Genomic DNA, 21,701 nt, shown 5'->3' with positions numbered 1-21,701 from the left:
ATGTTTAGCCGATCATCGATCATCACTCCCAGGTATTTCATAACACACGCTTCGAGCGTATGGCGGTGATTTCTGCACCGCTTTACATTATTGACCAATAGCACTTCCGTTTTTTTGTGGGCTATCTACAGCTTTGCTCCTTGCATTCAGTTACCACCAATCATGTCGATCGCCTCGGTTGCCAACATCCCAAGTAACAATCTAAATGCTTGGAAGATTTATTCTTATTTTATCATTGTTTTATCATAGCATCCCTTCCAGCCTGTGGTTGTATTACGGTTTTGTGTGCTTGTCATAAAATCAGGCCGTCAAGTCGTCTATAAAACTGTTTTATGACTACTAAATTAAAACTCAGACTTCATAGTTTTAACGGTAGCTGTAAGGTGGTTCTGCATCACTACTTATAACTGAAGAATAAAACCAAAACAAAACATACACTTATGTTTTATGGTACACTTTTTATGACCGATATAAAACTTGAAGCAGTCTTAGACCTTCATTAAAGCTTCATTAAAACTATCATCTTTATCAGAGGCCTAAGATTCACAGATAATAAATATACTGCTACAACAAAAAATACTCTGAAATTTTTTGTCATTATAAAAAAACAAATCTATTCAGATATATGAAATGAAAACCCCTTCAGTGCTTCTGAACACGATGAGGATGAGACGATCGACAATATGAAACTCCTGGAGGAACTACAGTTATACGATCCCTACATAAGGCACAGTGCGGTGAAGGAGCTCTTAAAAATATTGAACAAGCGGCTTTCCGATACACTTCCGAAAGATCCACGAATCCTTCTTAAAGCAACGCCGACAGTTTCACTAAATCCGTTTGGAGATGGCCAGTATTGACATCACGGCTTTAAACCTTGTATTGAAAAAGCTGTGGATCCAATAAGCATTTCTTACATCTTGATTACAAGCGAAAATAGGAGGATCGCTTGGAATGTTGACTTTTTGACAGGTGGTCATGGTTTTTGTTTTGTTTTGATTCGCTGTACCGAATAAAACCAGCAAGCTAGTTATATAGCTTAAATATAACTTAACGCTCTCAATTTGGACTACGAAATGCTAAGATACAACCATTAGGTTTATGTTATGCTATAGAATTCCAATCTAGGAGAATATGTTATATTGAGATATTTTTAAGTAGTAGCAAGTTATAACGAAAAAAAATGTCGCCGTATGAACAAATTTCACACAGTATGAATAATTACGCTTTAAGGGGGTATTCCCGATCTTTTTTTTCAAAAAATCAAATTTTTTTTTTCACGTTTTTTTGTACTTTAGACTATATACTTTCATCCCCCCAAGCCGTTTTCCGATCAGCGAATTCGGTGTCCAGGCATAGCTGACTAATGGTAAGAACCCCCAAATGGTTTTAACTAAAGTCAAAACTTTAAACGCGTTTTTCTCGAAACCACATTTTTTTTATCGGGCGAAGATTTTTCTCAGAAACTATAAGAGATATTGACTTGAATCTTTGCGCATTTTGTTCCTTATTAAATTCTTTGGAGCTTCTCCCACTTTCAGCCAAAAATATTAACATTTAACATTGTTTGAAGCACCTTAAAGCTGCAAAAAAGCGGGCTAAAAATCGCCTGTTTTTTCATATGGCCGCCATTTTGTTAATTTGCAAGATTTTTTGCTGCCAACGGGAGAAGCTCCAGAGAATCTTATGCAGATTATAATTTCATCACGAAATCTGTTTCAGATGAAGCCGTTCCAGAGAAAAGTCTTCGCCCGTCCAGGCGTTTGCGGCGAACAGGGGTCTGTTTGCCACCATTTTGTGACGTCAATAATGTCTTTTTTTATGTCGAAAAAAATTTATTTGTAAACTTTAATGTTCAATAAACAAGAATCCCAAAGAGTTAGGCGCATTACTATTCATTTTCCTTGAAAAAAAATTAATTGAAAAACAGGCCGAAAAAAGGCAAAAGATTGGGAATACCCCCTTAATTGATAGGCAATAAAACACTTTCATACATCTATGTATAATTATATAATATGTGACTGGTTATTGCTCAACAGTAGTAACAGTTTTGTACTTAATAGATAATCTTTGAATGACTCTTTAATGCATGGTGCTAATGCAGACAAATTCACCCTTGAGAGGCGGGATCTGCGGCAAATCAGCGGATACAGATATCTAACCAAGGCAGAACACTTGACTATAGTTTTCTCTACATGCGAACGGAAGAGGAGCTTTTCATCAAACAACATCCCGAGATAGGTTACTTCGGCAGACCACTCAACCCTTGTGCCATCTATGATTACAGTACAATATGGAGCCGGTTTCAGTTTGGGCGATTTCCGATGGAGGATGTTTTGGGGCATTGATTTTGATTTTCCACGTGGTGGCATAATCAGCAAAGGCGTCAAGGCATCGTTGGAGCTTGTTTGTTATTTCGCGAGGCATTCTACCCTTGACGGTTATTGCGGTATCATCTGCGAACAGGAAGAACACGCATCTGTTTCCGGGGGAGGAATGTCAGAAGTGTAGATGCTTTAAAGCAAAGGACCCAGCAGACTGCCTTGCGGAGAACCTGCTGAGATGGAAAACGTGTCTGAAAGACAACCATTCAACGATATCTTAAACGACCTTTGCTGCAGGTAGTTACGGGTGATTTTAGCCAGATGTAATGGGAAGTTGAAGTTACAAAGCTTGTACACAAGTCCGTCATGCCAAACATTTTCAAACGCCTTTTCAATGTCTAGCAAGGCCATAGCTGTGGACTTGGATACAGCTTCATTACTTTGGATGTTATTCATCACCCGTACTAGCTGGCGATTGGAGGAGTGCCCCTTCCTGAACCCGAACTGATCCGGTAGGAGAATGTTGTGTTCCTCGACAAACGAGCAAACGATTGAGAATAAGTTTCTCGAACAATTTGCTCAGTGCTGAAAGGAGGCTGATTGGTCTGTAGCTTGAAGCTAGCGTTGGGTCCTTCTCGAGTTTGCGGATAGGTATGATTTTCGCTACCTTCCAGATGCTTGGAAAGTAGTGCAGTTCCAAGCATCTGTTGAAGACAGCAGCCAGCAGAGAGTGAACCTTCATGCTGAGATTTTTCAACACTAGGTTGAATATTCCGTCGACCCCGGGGCCTTCATGGTTTTGGTGCATTTCAGCGCTGAGCAAATCTTTTCCACTGTGATTCTATCCTCCGGAGGGATAGCACAACGGGAGGAATCAAGGTTGAGTACGCATTGCTCAACCTGAACTTCGAGCGGACTTTGGATGTTGAAGCCAAGCAAGAGCGATTTGGCAATATGCTCACCAATCGCATTTGCTTTCTCCTGAGGGGTGATTATTAGCCGATCGTCATCATATTCATCTTTGAGTGGTGGAATGGGTTTGGAGTTCGGACCTTGGTAACGTTGAGCGGTCGTCCAGATTCTGGACGAGCCACCCGAAACTTTCGTACCGGAGTGAGACCACTCTGGAAGCAATCTCCTTGTTCAGATCGGCCATTTCACGTTTCCTCGCTAGATCTCCGGTTCTTTGGAACTGGTGTCTACGAACATTCCTCAAGCGAATCAAGAGTTTGGTGCGGGAATCAATGGCAATAAACTTACTCCTCACAGAAACTCGTCGGACGCATACCTCACCTCGCCAGCCACGGTTATGGCTTGGTGGAGTCCCTCCAACGCTCGGTCGATGTCTTCCACGGTGTCAAGCGGCGGGTAGTCGATGATGTGTCTGTCTACCACCCGCCCAGTTTACGCGATGGTAGTCCTTGCACAGGCTTGGAGAAGGGTCCACGTTGTAGCCCAGTTCAGCCACCACCGGTTGGTGTTCGGAGCTGAGTTCGTTCAAGGCTTGGACAAGCCGGTATTTGCCAGGAACAGGTCTAGCGTCGATGGGTTGCCCGCCGGTGAGATAAATGTTGGCTCATCCGAAAACCAAACGGAGTACAGCCCATGCTGTGAGTGGTCGAACAGCAGACGACCATTCTGGTTCTGCTGGTAGTTCCACCAGGCCTCATGGCGAGCATTTAGATCTCCTCCAACTACGAAGCGGGAGCCGGTACGGGTGATGGTGGACAGGTCTTTCTTGAATTTAGCCGCTAGTCCACTGCTGGTGGCACACTGTCGAGGGCAGTAGATGGCGATGAACTGGACGTATTCAGTTGACGACTCCACCTGCACACCCAGGGCCTTGATGATAGAGGTGCGGTTATGGGACAGACTGTGGTACTTTATCCTTTTCTTGACGACGACCGCAACACCCTCCCCCCCTGGAGCTGGTGCGATCAAGCCGAATAATGTTGTGGTCAGGCAAACAGAAGCTGTCGCCGGACTTTAGATGGGTCTCGGTTTGAAGCCCCACGTCGATGCTGTGCTTGCGGAGGAAGTCGGTAAGCTCAATCTGTTTAGTTCTTACCGAGCAAGCATTCCAGGTGATGATAGTTAGCGGTTTAGACGCCAAACTGGATGATGAACTTACCGAGGACTTGGATCTACTCGGGCTTATTGTGGCACTTACGAAGAGCACCGGTCATGTTGGCGAAGATTTCCATCAGTTCATCTACTGAGAACTGATTGGGGTTGTTGTTTAGCGCTGGTGATTGTCTCCAGAATCCAGGGAGGGTGGTGATCTATGTCCAGCAGAATCACCGAAAGCTTCTTGAGGGGAGGCGGGTTGCACCCACGAATTTGCTTGTCTTTGCTGGGGAGCACGAAGAGGCGGGAAATCCTCCATCCTGAATGCTGGGGTTTTGTCCTTCTTGCGTCCTGGTTGATTGTTGCTTGCCACCTGCTTTCGGATGCGTCCTCGCGTTTGGAGCACTGTCAGTCGGAACCTTGATGTGCACCACCACAATTGGCGCATTTTAACGCCACGGCTCCATTCGCAGGGCAGTCAGAAGTGGCGTGTTCATGAGCGCAGTTGCTGCAACGTGGCTTGATGTTGCAGTTGCGGGTACCGTGTCCAAAATTGAGGCACCGCTGGCACTGCGTTACGTTACGATGGTCGCCACGCTATGGCTCCCACCGTACGATGATGGAGTAGATCGAGCGGATGGCTTCCCGAGCAAAGTAAAATATCAAATTGATAACAAGTTCTATTATCCGGTTATCACTTTTTGATAACTGAATATGTTATCATTATGGTTGAATTAACAGCCAACATAACAAAAATGGTAACAAAAAATTGCTCGTTGGATATCACAAAAATAACTAATTTTGTTATCATTGATAATATCTTGATAACAAATTCTGTAAGCCATACAAATTTATTCCATAAATTTCAAATCATGTTATCATTTTGATATCAAAGCCTTACGCTTATAACTGAAATATGATAGGGATTAAAAGTACTATCAACAATCAATACGAAACTAACGATTTTAAATTGGCTCACCACTTTAGTAGCCTATTGGTCCCAAGCAAACGATTAACGTACCCTATTCTAGTTGAAATTCTATTACTACACTATGTTTGTTTTGATTCGCTATGAAAGTTTGACAGATAACATCAGGGGTGTGTGGATTCATGCAGAACATGCAGGGGTGAGTGAAATAGCTTGGGACTGCTTGGGACCGTTGTTCTGGTACTGAGTGAGCCAAAAATAATAATGATTTTCTTCGGGACCCAGTGGTCTTAGAGTTACCTCTATGGTACTATTTTTTATGGTTTCAATGCGAATAATATTTAAAGTTTTGAACTAACCTTGCATCGTTAATAAATGTATAGTGAATTTTTCATGATAACAACTGATAACAAAATTGATCAAGGCTGATAACTAAATAATTTATGCGATAACAACTGAAAACAAAATGATATCTGGGATAACAAGACTTGTTATCTAGATGATATCGGGTTGTTATTCTACTTTGCTCGGGTTGAAGGGCTTCTCACCGTGGATGTCATTCATTCCGCCTTGGAATCCTTCAAATATTTTACGGCCACCTCGTACTCCACATTCGTATGGAGCATCACCTTTGTGCCGATCCTGCCGAGCTTAAACTCAGCTGTGACGCCCAGCGATGTTAAATCGTCAATGAGGGTGTTGAGAGCAGCGTTGCCAGATATACCGATTTATCAGTATTTATACCGATTTCCGAACTAGATACCGATATACAGATAAGGTTCCTCAGAATACCGATATTTGAGATTTTATACCGATTTTTTTTAAATAATCAAAAATACTATTGCCTGCCCCCGCTCGAATTTCGGAGAAATTTTTTGTGAGAGACTTGTATCTTTTTGAATACCTCATAGTTTTTAGCCTTCAAAATTCTAAAAAACCATCTCTAAAGATGCCTTATGTTTGATACTCTGTTGACTAATGTTTGCATTTCCTCCTTTTGATTGGCTACCCATCATTCGAGAAATAGTCGATGGCTCTTTCAGGTAATTCCTATGGAATCGAGAAATATTTTTTAAACATTTTTTATCTTCCGGAAGTTTTTATTAATTTTTTAACTTCCTGAATGTTTCATCCAACTTTCCCTGGAATTTTCTTCCACCTTACTTTGGAAGCTTCTTCAGCCTTCGCTCGAATGATTCTTTCATATTCTCCCGCCAGTTTTTTCAACTTTTCCGGAAGTTCAAGGATGCTATCAGATTTTTTATTGTGAATCCACACTAGCTGCAGGAACATTTAAGAAGTTCTGAAACTTCAGAAAAGTCCAGACTTTTGTGTAAATTTCGATAAATTAAAGACAGTTTCAAAAACTTTTGTTACAATTCGAAAACCCGGAAATTTCAGAATAGTTCAGCGAACTCCAGTGAATTTAAGGAAACATCATTAATATTTTGAAAACTTCACAAGTCAAAAGAACTTCAGGGAAATTTAATGGTTTTTAGGAACTTCAGTGAAGCAGGGATGTTTTATGAATTATGTACTTGTTTCTTTCGACTGTTCCGTAAGCGCTCTGGCTTCTGACTTTCTTCAAATGTTTCTTCCAATATACCTTAGGAAGTTTCTGCCAGCGTCTCTAGGAAGTTTCTTTCGTCTTCTCCAGGAAGTTCAATTAATTCTTCAAGAAATTTCTTTCGTCTTCTTCTAGAAGTCTGGAACCATAAGCCAAAGGTTTTCCGACTTCTTTTGGAAGGGTTTTCCGAGCTTCTTCTGGCTTTTCCTGGAATTGGCTACTTCTGAAAATTTACTTCAGATTTCCGAAACTGGCTTCCTTTGGATGTGACATCCGATTTTTTCCGATAGTTTATTTAAATTTTCGTCACAAGTTTCTCAATTCGTGTCGTGGAAGTTTCCCGGATGTTTTTCTAACTTTTCTTAGAGCTTTGCTAGAACTTCATTCAGTAGAGCTTCTTTCGTCTTTCTCTGGATATTTTTTTAACTTCGTTTAGAAGCTAATTCAAACATTCCCCGGAGTTTTATTCAGGAATTTTTCGATCATAGTTCAAAAGCAAAAAATTTGCTTTGATTAACGACTTTTAAAACACTGCAACGACTACGATGTAATCTGCTCGACATTTCGGCCATGGGTCGTGGCCTTTTTCAAGAGAAAATATTGTTTGTCATTATTGTCAATAATTTAGTCGTTGTTGTGTCTGATTTTCCATATTTTGGGTTCATGTAATGATATTTAACTGAAAAAACTACTTGGTCACAATTTCGGTCACCATTTGAGGACAACGATAATTTAAAAAATTAAATTAAAAAAAAATAAAGATTGTGTTAAGACTGAGAAAGCCGTTAAACAAAGCAATTCCCCTCAAGTCCTCGCTCAAGTCCCAGTTGTCACCATTGTTAATTTTTTTGTTTTCTAAAACGGCAAAAATTTAAAATTAATTAAATAGTAAATACCGATAAATACCGATTTTTGAATACCTTCGATACCGATAAGCTTTAAAACAATCTGGCAACGCTGGTTGAGAGGCACTTTCTTCACCACCAGTGGAGGAAGGTTTATTTTTGCCCCATTCGGGCCGACAGAATTCTCATTGTCGTGGTAGCATCGTCACGTCCACTCGTACCATCGGACCTAAGAGAAGAGGAGACAATACGGGGGCGAAAACGAACCACTTTTCTGTCAAACGCGAACCAGCTCGTGATTGGCTGATTTGTAGTGCGTAAGATAGATATAGATACAGATAGAGATAAAAGATTTAAAATAAAAGCCAGTTGTCTCCTCTTCCTCTTTGCATCGGACTGGCCCTGATTTTTCTTCCTCTTCTTGGCCCGCTTCACCATGGCTGAGGTGGTATTCCCAACATCGGTGGAAATAGTAGCGTACCCTCATAGAGGTAACTCTAAGACTAGAAGGTCCCGAAATAACGTGCTCAACTTTTTGGCTCAGCTCTGGTACTCTCTTCGGTCCCAAGCTAATCGATTCACCCCTCGAAACATAGGAAAAACCAATAACCCCTCATTTTATCTGTCAAACTTTCATAGCGAATCAAAACAAACATTGCGTAGTACTAGAATTTCGACTAGAATGGGCTACGTTAATCGTTTGCTTGGGACCAATAGGCTAGTCAAGTAGTGAGCCTTTTTTTTTCCTTTGGTTTGTTTTTTCCGTCGATCTTGTTTTCCGTGCTGAGCACCAATGCTACCGACGTGCCAGGAAGGCAGCTCCCACATCTGGACCCTACCTATCGACCCATCAACTCATGAACCGGGGACCAACGGCTTTACTTCCCATCCGAAGGAAGGCGTGATCAGAGATGTTATGCCTCAGAACATCCCGGCGGCGCCGACTGGGATTAAACCCAGGCCTGCTGGGGTGAGAGGTAATCACGCTTACCATTACACCACCGGCGCCGTTAGTGAGCCAATTTAAAATCGTTAGTTTCGTATTGATTGTTGGTACCCTCAAACTACCCTCACCGCTGTTCTTCTTCTCCGCTTTCTCTCGGAGCCTGCTCCGGGAGCGCTAACTTCCAATCACACGAAGTTACCGACACTAATAACGACGCGATTAACCAACCGGTAGAAACTAACGATTTTAAATTGGCTCACTACTTGACTAGTCTATTGGTATTGTATTACTACACTATGTTTGTTTTGATTCGCTATGAAAGTTTGACAGATAAAATGAGAGGTTCGTGGATTTTCCTATGTTTCGAGGGGTGCATCGATTAGCTTGGGACCGAAGATAGAACCAGAGCTGAGCCAAAAAGTTGAGCACGTTTCTTCTGGTCTTAGAGTTACCTCTATGATCAAACTGCGAACGTTTGGAACAAACTAGAAACTTTTGAACAACTGGACAGAGCGAGCAAAAACCGAACTGTACTGCTTGACGATCAAGCAGAGAATCACTGATCATGAGTTGAGGCTAGACAGCAGCGCTGTTTTATATCTTTTCAGGTTAAAGCAGAATGATGTGCAACCAAGTGGTACTCGATTATGACGACTGTGTTAGGGAAGAACGTTTATTTCATGAAAACAGTGACATTACAACTTTTTCAATAGTTTCTTGTTGAAAATCATCAGTCGGAAGCATTGCTATAGATGCGTAGAAATATTTCTGATCGATTGGTGATAAAATTATGGAAATTGGTCCAGTTCTATTTTAGGTTTTCACAAAGTGTACCCTCAGTATAGAAATTAAAGACGTAGTCCTACCTATATTTTTAAATTTAACTTAACAAGTTTCGTAGCTCAAGAAATATTGTAAACATCTTTTAGGTACCTTCAAGGAAGTTTCTTTCTTTCCCATTTTTCAAACTCTAATGTTCGGTGTCTTAAGTTTGTTGTATCGGTTCATATATATTTTATTTGTGTATATTAATAGATTTCCACTCACTAGACGTATGTACACTGATTTACACAAACCTTTCATAAAACAGATCAATCCGCTCTCGGTGCACACCACTGTACTGATGTAACATCTATCATTATTTCGCATGTATGCAAACTATCTATAAACGCTATCTGCTCGATTTATTATTTTAGCTACACATTTTTGGTTGGGCCATTCGTTTCACTATTGTTGATTAACAGCTCCCGTTTCATTTCAAAATCTCCAACCTTTACGGTTTTCCTTCTTCTTCCCAGATTAGATAGATAAATGATGCACCAACACAAGCCTCAAACCCCAGTTATTGGATGAAAAGATAATGTAAATATTCAGGTTATTGTTTTCTATTTTCCTACTTCTATTTCGAGAGGTTGACTCTTTCTATTTTTGTGGGTCAAGCTTGGTTATATATTGAGTTCGACATTTTGTATTTTTTTTTGTTCCTGCTGTAAGTTGTTGTTGTATGTTTGTGTTGTTTCATTTGACGAAAGATTATATAAATTTAAATTGCACCATGTGTCCGAAGAATTTACGGAGAAAGCACAACAACTTAGATCTGAGTAAGGAATTGCCATTTTATGAGGGACGAATAGGATTCATGAATACCTTGAGTAACTTATAAGTATCACAATTTCGATTGTTTGCTTGCAGTTCCTATATACTTAACTTCTAAAATCAGGTGCGGTTTTGGATACGTATTATGAAGGGCATAAATAGGGGGAATTGACATCAATAGCATTTTTGTTTTTAAGATTGAAAGAAGGTGGATAAAATTATGTTATTTTCGATATAATGCGATTACGATAGAGACGTGAAATGTTGTATGATGAGAGAACCAATAACGTGTGATTTTTATCCGATGTATCGCTAATCTATATTAATGTTTTCATATTTCTAACACTGAAGGCAACAACTTTTATTTTGTGTTTTTTTTTTGTGTGGTTGGATCAACATCCACATTTTGGTTTTGCTTGCTTCGCTCATTGGTTATTTCATTGTTCTGCGCGGTCTACACATGTGTGTTTCGATAATATAATTTGTGTGTGCTGCTATATTGACCATCGAGTGTGTATCCAGTTCAAGCAATTACTCTTGATTATTGATCTACGAGGTGCACTGGATTTAGAAGGATATGTTCACATGAGATGTCGGGTATGAATAAAGTTGAAACACTCGCAGGGCTTTGGCAGATGCATGTTCTTTTTTCTTGGCCATTGGGTCCTATACGCCTACTGTCAGCTTTGTTTTCTTCGAGCCTACCACTGTTATTCATTGAGACCGTAATAGCCTTGAAGAAGAAACAAAGTAGTTTCAGTTAATCATATTCGGCGCCACCCACTGGGCATAAATTACCAATTGGAGTTCCATCAAAATAATTATGTAAGAAGGATGAATTTAAAATACTATGCAGGGTCACTATTTGAAAACAGCAGATTTATTTTCTTTGAAACAAAAACTAAAATCGTTTGACATTTTGAATAATAATATGCCGTTTATTATGGGGTTTAATAAACTGTACTTTTGGATACAATAGTTTATTCGAGTTCTTCATAAACAGCAATATATTTAAAAAAAAAAAATATATACAAACTAGAAATACTCAGAGGGAGAGATAGGCGGAGAAAACAAAATACAATTCGGCAGCACCTATATTATCTTGCAACCCTTGCTAGAAGCCAGCATTTCATATGACTTTCATTTTTGATAAATAAGAATTGATTGCATCGCAATTTTTTGCACATTTCTTGGTGCCATTAATTAACCAACTAAAATCAGTTAATCAATAGATTTAGAATATTGTTTTTGATTCCAAAAACTAGTTGAATTTAAGAAGCACACGAAACATAAAGGTGATTGAATTTCTGTTCGATTGCAATACTCTCAAATTTAATCTCGGACAAATTCTAATGGGAATGTTCGGTTGGCTCCGATTTTGGCAGTTCATTTGTTTCAAAACATTCTCTCCGCCCATCTCTCCCTCTGACTATTTCTAATATAAACATAAGTTAGTAAAGGGTTTGACTTGGTTCGTCAGTATCACGTGTGGTAAGCCTGGAAGATGGTTTGTAGAATGGTTTTATTTTTCTTATGTTGCTAGTAAAGAAGTCTGGTGGATCCAAAAATATGTTATAGAAAAAGATATTTCGTGGCAAGACGTTCAAAAGTAAGTGTATTTGAAAAAAGAGCACCTCCATGAGCCACTAGCAGCGGTGCATTTTTCTATTCATTGCAATTTAATTTACGGTACGTAGTCTGGAAAGTACTGATATACTTACTCATGTTTTACATTTTGCCAAAGCTCAGCGCATCACAAAATGATAATACAATAGCATCTTAATTTTGAAACAATCGCTAAACTAAATTGATGAAGATCAAAATTTAACAAACAAAAAACTGGCAAGCTGCCTTTATTATATTTAGGGCGGATTTTCCAATAAAAATAAATTTTCAACAAAACATCACTAATCCAACGGCATTAGTTCCCTTCCGAAGCAAGATGTGACCAGAGATTTACAGCCTCAGAAAATTCAAACGACCTCTGCTGAGACTGATCGTAGCGCTAGTGACGCTTACCGTACCACCGGCCAATCGAGAGAAAAAAAAAAAACGAAATTCATTCGAATGTGATGCAATAAGGAATCCACGCTATAAACAGTTTCGAAACTGCCGCAATGTGCAGCAAACATACTAATCATAATTTGAGAATAGTTAGCAACGAAGATAACGCTTAAGCATAAGGTATTGTTCTTATAAATATAGGTACACACTACGATAAAGAAAAAAAAAAAAAAAACAAATTTACTATCCTTTTCGTCAGAGGGTTATTGCTCTATGGATGAATCTCATCGATTATGTATCAGTTTTTTTTGTATCAGTGTTGGTAAGTGTAATGTGCCATCATATTAGATTTCTGTAACATTCTTATGTGTATATTCTCGTCCCTAAATTGTTTGACTCGCTTCTAGGATTCAGTTGGAAATGGTCTACTTACCTACTCATCCGTTTCCTCCTCTACCCGTTGGCCTTTGGTAGCTTACAGTAATTTTTAAAGCTCCGGTCGTCCAATATCCGTCGCATTGGACTTTTTCCCTCGGTTGACTCTCCTTCGTGGCTGCGGTGGTGATAACTACGATGATATTGCAACTGACGTCGCTCATTGGTGCCGCTTGTGCGCATCAAGAAAGCGAGAAAATTGCTGATCCGCGACTTGAACCCAGATCCAAGCGTTGTCGCCAGCTGACGATAAGAGGGACGATTTCTATAGTAATAATAGCCATAACTGCTAGCACGGTTGCCAATGGGGGCAGCACCACCGAAAATATGCTCTTCCGGTTGATGATAATCCACCAGCACTTTCAATTCTATCGATGAAGATGATTCTTCGTCCTCCGTGGACGACGACCGCGTGGTCCGTTGATGTTGTCGCTGCTACAATTCGAATAGTTCGTCCTGTTGTTTTTCCAGCTTTTGGAGGGAGCTTTGCACCCGTTTACCTTGGGTCATCACGATTAGCTGACTCGTATCGGAAACCGCACTCCCCGAGGAGCTCTGACGTTTGTGATGTGATGAACTAGCACCGCCGCCTCCCGACGAATGGAAATGATACTGTTGATATGAAGAGATTGATGACGAGGAGGACGCCGTCGAGTAGGCCCTCGGTTTCGAGTAGTACCCACTACTGTTCATACTAGCACCGGAACTAAAAATATTATCGTCGCTTTGGCTGGAGATGAACTCGCTATTCCGCTGCGACTCTGCAATGTACTTTCGTGTCGAAGCTATCGACGAGTCAATTTTGCCTAGGAACTCTTCCATGTTTTTCCGGCTTTCCTCTTCGGGCGAAATAGCGCTTTCCTCGCTGATACCCGGATCCAATGGCGTGGAACAGGCCGACGAACTGGACGGACATCCGGCGATCGACGCCGACCGAACCGACAGGACACTGGGCCGGATGATGGCCGACGGGTCCGTTGGATAGAAGGGTGAATCCTTGGCGACCGGAATCATCAGGAATGGTCGCAGAAAGATGGTATCGGTCGGCAGGAGACGGTTGATGCGTCGGATTTGTTCCATCTGGAAAATAGAGAATCGTTTAGGAAATTATAATTGAAAATTCTGACATTTTGAAGAATTATTTATTTATTTTTTATGCCAAATGAGTTTTGAGTCGTGGGTCTTCATCGATGAAGAATCGACGTTTCTGTCCTATTTTGGCCAACGTCAAACCTGCCGACACTGCCGAGAATTTATTCACATCGGTGCGTCCTGTGTGCAGAACAAAAAGCTGCTTGTTCAGAAATCGTATGCCGATGCGACGAAACAGCCAGCAGCAATGCCGGCAAAAACTTCGCCGCCGAAGAAGCAGAAGCAGCAGCAGCAGATGCCGGTACCTGCAACAAATCCGACCGAACCACAATCGGGATTACATTTTCCACCGCTCACTGCCCCTTCCATACCCATATCGGGTTCAAAATAACCATCGGATAGCAGGTCGTTGTCCAGTACTCATGGTCAACAACCTCCTGCTAGTGACGAAGTGGTTCACAAACCTGCTAGTGGCAAATCCGATGGCATCCATTCCTGGCTACAATATCGTCGCAAATGTGGATCATCAAAGGCGAGGGACGGCAATAGCGCTGAGGAAGTATATACGCTTTTTCAATGAAGAGATGAGCTTGGACGGACGACTTGTTGCTCTCCGGGTTGAAAACACGACATTGGCCAATATATACACTCCCGAAAAAACATGACAAATTTGTTATGTTCATATCTCTGCCATGTTACGTCCAATTTTTGCTCTCTTATGATCATTTGAAAGGTATTGAATGGGACTTTCCTCGTAGACAACTTGTTCAATATAATTTTCAAATTTTGTGTGCTGAAAGTTCACCAACACTTAAAATATTTTTCAAAATTTACTCTGAAGAATTGGGTTGGCCAAATTTTGAAATAAAAGTAGTAGTAGAACATTAATGCTATACCATTCAAATAACATTGGGCTACAAAATGGTGACAACATGAAAGGAGCGGAATACCTAGCCCTGGTCCTCACAAGTTTCTACTTCACGCCTCCCCGAGTCATATGATAACAAAAGACTACTAGCTAAAACATGGACACAGCTGGGTGGCGTAGCCTGGGCAATGTTGCCAGTCCGGCAATAGCAAAGTGAAGAGGTGCGACGGGAACACTGGCGCGGTAACCATAGTACGGTGATAGGGGAAATGCTTCACCAAACCCGAGCGTCTGTTTACCATGGAGGTGCGGCTCAAAACGGCGTCTGTTCTCCATGTTAGGAGCGGCTGATCACCGTCCTAGTGCCAGCTTGGGACTCTAAACAGAGCTGTGCACGATGGCAGGCCCAACAAGCCGCCCTGGAAAAAACATAAAGTTGCAAATACTGAAGAAAGAAATACGAATCGGAACAATCGGCACAGACCTACGCGACGACATAAGGACTACGATTGGAAACTCGGAACATGGAACTGCAAATCGCTCGGCTTCCCGGGCTGCGATAGGTTAATCTATGACGAACTTCAACCACGCAACTTCGAAGTCGTAGCACTGCAGGAACTTTGCTGGACGGGACAAAGGGTATGGAAAAGCGGGTATCAAGCGGCTACTTTCTATCAGAGCTGTGGCACCACGGTTGGCAGCCGATCAACGCGAGGATGTGCAAGTTGAGGATTAAGGGCCGTTTCTTCAACTACAGCATCATCAACGTGCACTGTCCACACGAAGGGAGACCCGACGACGAGAAAGAAGCGTTCTATGCGCAGCTGGAGCAGGTGTACGACGGCTGTTCGTAACGGGACGTCAAAATCGTCATCGGCGACATGAACGCTCAGATAGGACGGGAGACAATGTATAGACCGGCAATCGGGCTAAACAGCCTGCATGCCGTATTGAACGACAACGGCCAACGATGCGTGAACTTTGCAGCCTCTCGAGGAATGGTAGTTCGAAGTACCTTTTTCCCTCGCAAGGATATCCACAAAGCCACCTGGAGATCACCTGACCAACACACAGAAAACCAAATCAATCACGTTCTAATCCACGGGAAATTCTTCTCCGACATTATCAACGTCCGCACGTACCGCAGTGCGAACATAGATTCGGACCACTACCTAGTTGCAGTATGCATGCGCTCAAAACTCTCGACGGTACATAAAGGGTTATACGGTCAAAATTTGGTCAATATCAACTTGACGTATTTCTTTCAATTTTGCATTTAAAAAACCTGAACACCCCTCATTTTGAAGGTGTGTGTGTGTAAAATGTTGCTCCTATTTTGATTTTGGAATTCACTGTTCAGTTGTCAAAATGCCGTCCAAGCAAGAAGAGCAGCGTATCAAAATTTTGCTCGCGCATCGCGAAAATCCGAGCTACTCGCACGCAAAGTTGGGAAAATCGCTAAAAGTTGCCAAATCAACCGTTACAAATGTAATTAAAGTGTTTGGGGAACGTTTGTCGACAGCCAGGAAGTCTGGATCGGGGGGAAATCGAAAACCGGAAGCCGCTGAGACGACAAAGAGAGTTGCCGGTAGTTTCAAGCGAAACCCTAACCTCTCTCTCCGAGATGCCGCAAATAAGCTGGGTGTATCGTCTACAACCGTGCATCGAGCCAAAAAACGAGCCGGACTATCGACTTACAAGAAGGTAGTGACTCCAAATCGCGATGATAAACAAAATACGACGGCCAAAGCGCGATCCCGGAGGCTGTACACGACGATGCTGACGAAGTTTGACTGCGTGGTAATGGACGACGAAACCTACGTCAAAGCCGACTACAAGCAGCTTCCGGGACAGGAGTTTTATACGGCAAAAGGAAGGGGAAAGGTAGCAGATGTTTTCAAGCACATGAAACTGTCAAAGTTCGCAAAGAAATATCTGGTTTGGCAAGCCATCTGTACCTGTGGCTTGAAAAGCAGCATTTTCATAGCTTCCGGGACTGTCAACCAAGAAATTTACGTGAAAGAGTGTTTGAATAAACGTCTGCTGCCTTTCCTGAAGAAACACGGTTGTTCCGTACTGTTTTGGCCGGATTTGGCATCTTGCCATTACGGTAAAAAGGCCATGGAGTGGTACGCCGCCAACAACGTGCAGGTGGTTCCCAAGGACAAGAACCTTCCCAACACGCCAGAGCTCCGCCCAATTGAGAAATACTGGGCTATTGTCAAGCGGAACCTAAAGAAGACCAAAAAAACTGCTAAGGGCGAGCAGCAGTTCAAGGCAAACTGGCTTTCTGCGGCGAAGAAGGTGGACAAGGTGGCTGTACAAAATCTGATGGCAGGGGTCAAGCGTAAGGCCCGGCAATTCGGATTTGGAAAAGCGGAAGCCTAACAGAATATTTTTCCTGAATTTTATACTAATTGAACTTGAAAAAGAAATTTAATTTGATTTTTTAAATAAACGATTTCACCGATTTACACGCGTTTTCCCTTGACCAAATTTTGACCGTATCATCCTTTAACACCCGTCGAAGTCGAACGCCGCGACCCAACATTGTGCAACTACGGGACGCCGGAGTTGCCCAGGACTACGCGCAGCAGCTGGAAGTTGCACTACCCACGGAAGAGCAGCTTGGCGCAGCTTCTCTTGAAGATGGCAGGAGGGAAATCCGTTCCGTCATAGGTAGTACTGCTGCAGCGGCACTAGGTACTGCAATCCCGGACCGAAGAAATGACTGGTTTGACGGCGAATGCAAACTGTTAGTAGAGGAGACGAATGCAGCACGGGCGAGAATGCTGCAACACCGCACTAGATTGAATGTGCAGTGATGCAGACAAGCGCGGAACAGACAAAAATCGGTTTTCCGAAGGAAGAAGCGTCAGCAGGAAGACCGAGATCGTGAGACGATGGAAAATCTGTACCGCGTAAACGACACACGGAAGTTCTACGAGAAGCTACATAGTTCGTGCAAAGGCTACGTACCGCAAGCCGATATGTGCAAGGACTTGGACGGTAACGTTCTCACGAACGAGTGTGAGGTGATTGAGAGGTGGAAGCAGTACTATGACGAGCACCTCAACGGTGAGGCAGCAGAAAACGAAGGTGGCACGGCAACATACCTTGGAGCATGCGCAGAAGACGACAGGCTACCGGCCCCTGATCTTCAAGAAGTTGAGGAGGAGCTCGGTCGGCTGAAGAACAACAAAGCAACTGGTGTAGTTCAACTACCAAGTGAACTATTAAAATACGGTGGTGAAGCACTGGCTAGAGTGCTGCACTGGGTAATTGCCAGGATTTGGGAGGAGGAGATATTACCGGAGGAGTGGATGGAAGGTGTCGTATGCCCAATCTACAAAAAGGGCGACAAGTTAGATTGCTGCAACTACCGCGCAATCACACTTCTGGGCGCCGCCTACAAGGTACTCTCCAAAATTCTATGCCGCCGCTTGTCACCATTTGCAAGAGTGTTCGTGGGGCAATACCAGGTGGGATTCATGGGTGCTCGTGCTACCACGGACCAAATTTTTGCGAATCGGCAGATTCTGCAGAAATGCCGCGAATACCACGTGCCCACACATCATTTGTTCATCGATTTCAAATCCGCATACGACACAATCGATCGAGATCAGCTATGGCAGATTATGCACGAGTACGGATTTCCGGATAAACTAACGCGATTGGTCAAGGCGACGATGGATCGAGTGATGTGCGTTGTTCGAGTATCGGGGACACTCTCTTTGAACCTCGAAGGGGGTTACGGCAAGGTGATGGACTTTCGTGTCTGCTATTCAACATCGCGTTAGAAGGTGTGATCAGAAGAGCTGGGATAGACACGAGTGGCACGATCTTCACGAAGTCCATCCGGCTTCTTGCTTCGCCGATGACATTGACATCATGGCACGGAACTTTGAGACGATGGCGGAAACGTACATCAGACTGAAGGCTGAAGCTAGGCGGATTGGACTTGCCATCAACGCATCAAAGACAAAATACATGAAAGGAAGAGGTTCTAGGGACGACAATGTTAGCCTCCCACCCCGAGTTCAGATTGACGGTGACGAAATCGAGGTCGATGAGTCGTGTATTTGGGCTCACTGGTGACCGCCGAAAATGATACCAGCAGAGAAATTCAAAGACGCATTATGGCAGGGAATCGTACCTACTTTGGACTCCGGAGGACGCTACGGTCGAATAAAATTCGCCACCGCACGAAGTGGACTGTCTACAAGACGCTGATTAGACCGGTGGTCCTCTACGGCCACGAGACCTGGACTATGCTCGTGGAGGACCAACGCGCCCTTGGTGTTTTCGAACGGAAGGTGTTGCGTACCATCTACGGTGGAGTGCAGATGGATGACGGAACGTGGAGGAGGCGAATGAACCACGAATTGCACCAATTGCTGGGAGAACCATCCATCGTCCACATTGCAAAAATTGGGCGACTACGGTGGGCTGGGCACGTCGTAAGAATGCCGCACGACGACCCATTGAAAATGGTTCTAGAAAGCGACTCAACAGGAACAAGAAGAAGAGGCGCGCAGCGGGCAAGGTGGATCGACCAAGTAGAAGGCGAGTTGCGAACCCTTCGCAGATTACGAGGCTGGCAAAGTGTGGCCATGGATCGAGTAGAATGGAGACGGCTTCTTCGGACAGCAGAGGACAACAAGGCCTTAGTCTGATTGGTAAGGTAAGTACTATTCAAATAACCTTTGGAGATCGAAAATTGAACGTAGAATGAGAGATCATTGAACAAAACAAATTTGCATGGTTCATGGACACCCCCATCCTTAAACATATGATCGGTAGTGTACGCACCGTCGGACACAGCTATGCGTGCCAAACGAGAGCGTTTTTTAAAGGTGTATTCAGATCTGAGCGTTTATTAGCGGAGCGGAGCAAAATTTGCGTTGGAATGAGAGAGACAACTAGTGCTTTTCTCCCTCTCGTACCTTCGCAAAATCTTTCTCCGCGCGTGAAATATCGCTCAGATCTGAATACACCTTAATAATACGATAGCTTTCTATCTGCGCACAACACCGAAAATATACTGCTCGCTAGCGACTTCAATTGTGTGCTGCGATCATGTGATGCGTCGGGTTTCAATAACAGTCCTGCTCTGCAGTCCACCATACAACAACTGCAACTCAGCGACGTCTGGGTAAAATTGTATTCCACGACCACCTCGCCCACATATATCACGCACAACTCCGTCTCCAGACTGGATCGCATGTACGTCAGCCATGGACTCTTTCACTAACCACAAAGCCCTTACTTCGAGAATATGCCTCTCCAGCATCGGCCGCGAACCTGGTCGCGGTTATTGGTCATTACGTCCCCATCTTCTGACAGCAGAGAACGTTGACGAGTTCCAGATCAGATGGCAATATGTGACCCGACAAAGACGAAATTACCGAACTGGACCACGTGGCGGTTATCCTACGCTAAACCGAAAATAAAGTCCTTTTTTCGATGGAAATCTCACTAGGCATAAGGTGAGTTTCATGCACAACACCAACAGCTGTATGTTCAGCTTCAGCAAGCGTATGATGGATATTTCCTTAATCCAGCGATGATGGTCACCATCAATCGCGTGAAAGCAAAAATGCTTGCTCACCAGCGCACTTTCTCGCAGAACTTTATGCGTTTGAACGACTTGTTTATTGCAGGTGAAAGCATAAGTACCTTCCAGCTGGGAGAAAGACGAAGGAATAAAACCGTCATCACAGAGCTGCGTGGCGAAAACCACGAAGTTCTAAACACTTCCGAAGTAATCGAAACCCATCTGCCCCGATACTTTAGAGAGCTATATACTGCGACAGAGGAAAATGAGGAAGCACAGCACTCCTTCCAATGCGAGAGAGAGGTACCCGAAAACGACGAGAGCAACGACTCTTGCCTGGCTGAGATAACAACATCAGAGATTTTGTCATCTATTCGTACATCAGCTAAAAGGAAGGCTACGGGAAGCGATGGGTTACCTGTCGAATTCTACCAACGTACATTCGACGTCATCCATCGAGAGCTGAACCTTGTATTAAACGAGGCTATGACAACGGAGTTTCCCTCTGAATTTGCCAACGGAGTAATCGTGGTGGTACGAAAGAGAGGAACGGCAAATACCGCCCGATCAACCTTCTGAATGCGGACTTTAAAATTCTCGACAGAATCTTAAAAGTACGTCTCGAGGTCGTGATGAAGACTCACCGCGTATTGAGTGATGCACAAAAGTGTTCAAACGAAGGGCACTCAATCTTCGAAGGCTCTCTTTCTCTGAAAGATCGTATTGCACAGCTGATAGCGAGGAAACGAAAAGGGAAACTGATAAGCTACGATCTCGATCACGCTTTTGATCGGGTATCTCTTTCCTTTCTTCAGGCAGCTGGGAATAAACCCAGCTTTTATCGGCTTACTGGTACGAAAATTACAAGCTGCTGTATCATTTCAAGATGGGCCTCCAGGGCCGGCTTCGTATTGTCCCCAGAAAAGAGCGTGGTTTCCTATCTATGCCGCTCCCGCCATCGGCCGCTACCAACGAACATCTTAGTGAACAACATTCTGATACCCAACAAATAGATCATCCAGGTTCTTGGAGTGCGTCTGGACCGGAAGCTGAGGTTCAACGCACACTTTACTGACACTAAATCTAATTGCCGCACGCGACTAAACCGCAGCAGCAACAGAGAGATCCGACTAAAGGTAGCGAAGGCCACCGTAAACAGTAGAATATTTTATGGGATTGAGCTAACCTGCCTCTCCAAAGACTCTACAACCATGTTCCATGTGATCCGTTCCGAATATCAAATCGTCGAAACGTTGAGCTGCAGAACATCCAGTTACCTAGAAAAGACCACTAGGAACCACGAGGTGTTTGTCCTCCCTCAGAGAAGCGAATAGAGCCCTAGGAAGCCTGGTCTATCAGGAGCTCCCACCCGTGTCTAGGTTAAGCTGGATCGGAGCCAGAGGATGGACAGAACCAACCTTTCGATTGCCAAGCGGTTTTGGGACAGGGAACAATTATCGCCCTATGCACAG

General features: G+C 43.3%; 1 protein-coding gene across 3 annotated transcripts in view; it reads right to left on the bottom strand.

The window, feature by feature from the left end:
* Positions 1–11,778: 11,778 nt before the first annotated feature.
* LOC135711054 (lysM and putative peptidoglycan-binding domain-containing protein 1-like) overlaps positions 11,779–21,701 on the bottom strand; it is a 125,985-nt gene continuing 116,062 nt past the window's right edge. For all 3 annotated transcript variants that reach the window (XM_065233794.1, XM_065233795.1, XM_065233796.1), the window contains exon 3: positions 11,779–13,792. In XM_065233794.1, the coding sequence (XP_065089866.1) occupies positions 13,148–13,792 (645 nt within the window). In that variant the 3' untranslated portion in view covers positions 11,779–13,147. The remainder of the gene's footprint in view (positions 13,793–21,701) is intronic.

This window comes from Ochlerotatus camptorhynchus, unplaced genomic scaffold (genome assembly GCF_037179485.1).
Source record: "Ochlerotatus camptorhynchus isolate MF236.1 unplaced genomic scaffold, CSIRO-AGI_Acam_v1.1 ptg000417l, whole genome shotgun sequence".
NCBI lineage: Eukaryota > Metazoa > Arthropoda > Insecta > Diptera > Culicidae > Ochlerotatus > Ochlerotatus camptorhynchus.
Note: the sequence above shows the minus strand (reverse complement) of the source record. Positions and strands in the feature narration are given on the sequence as shown.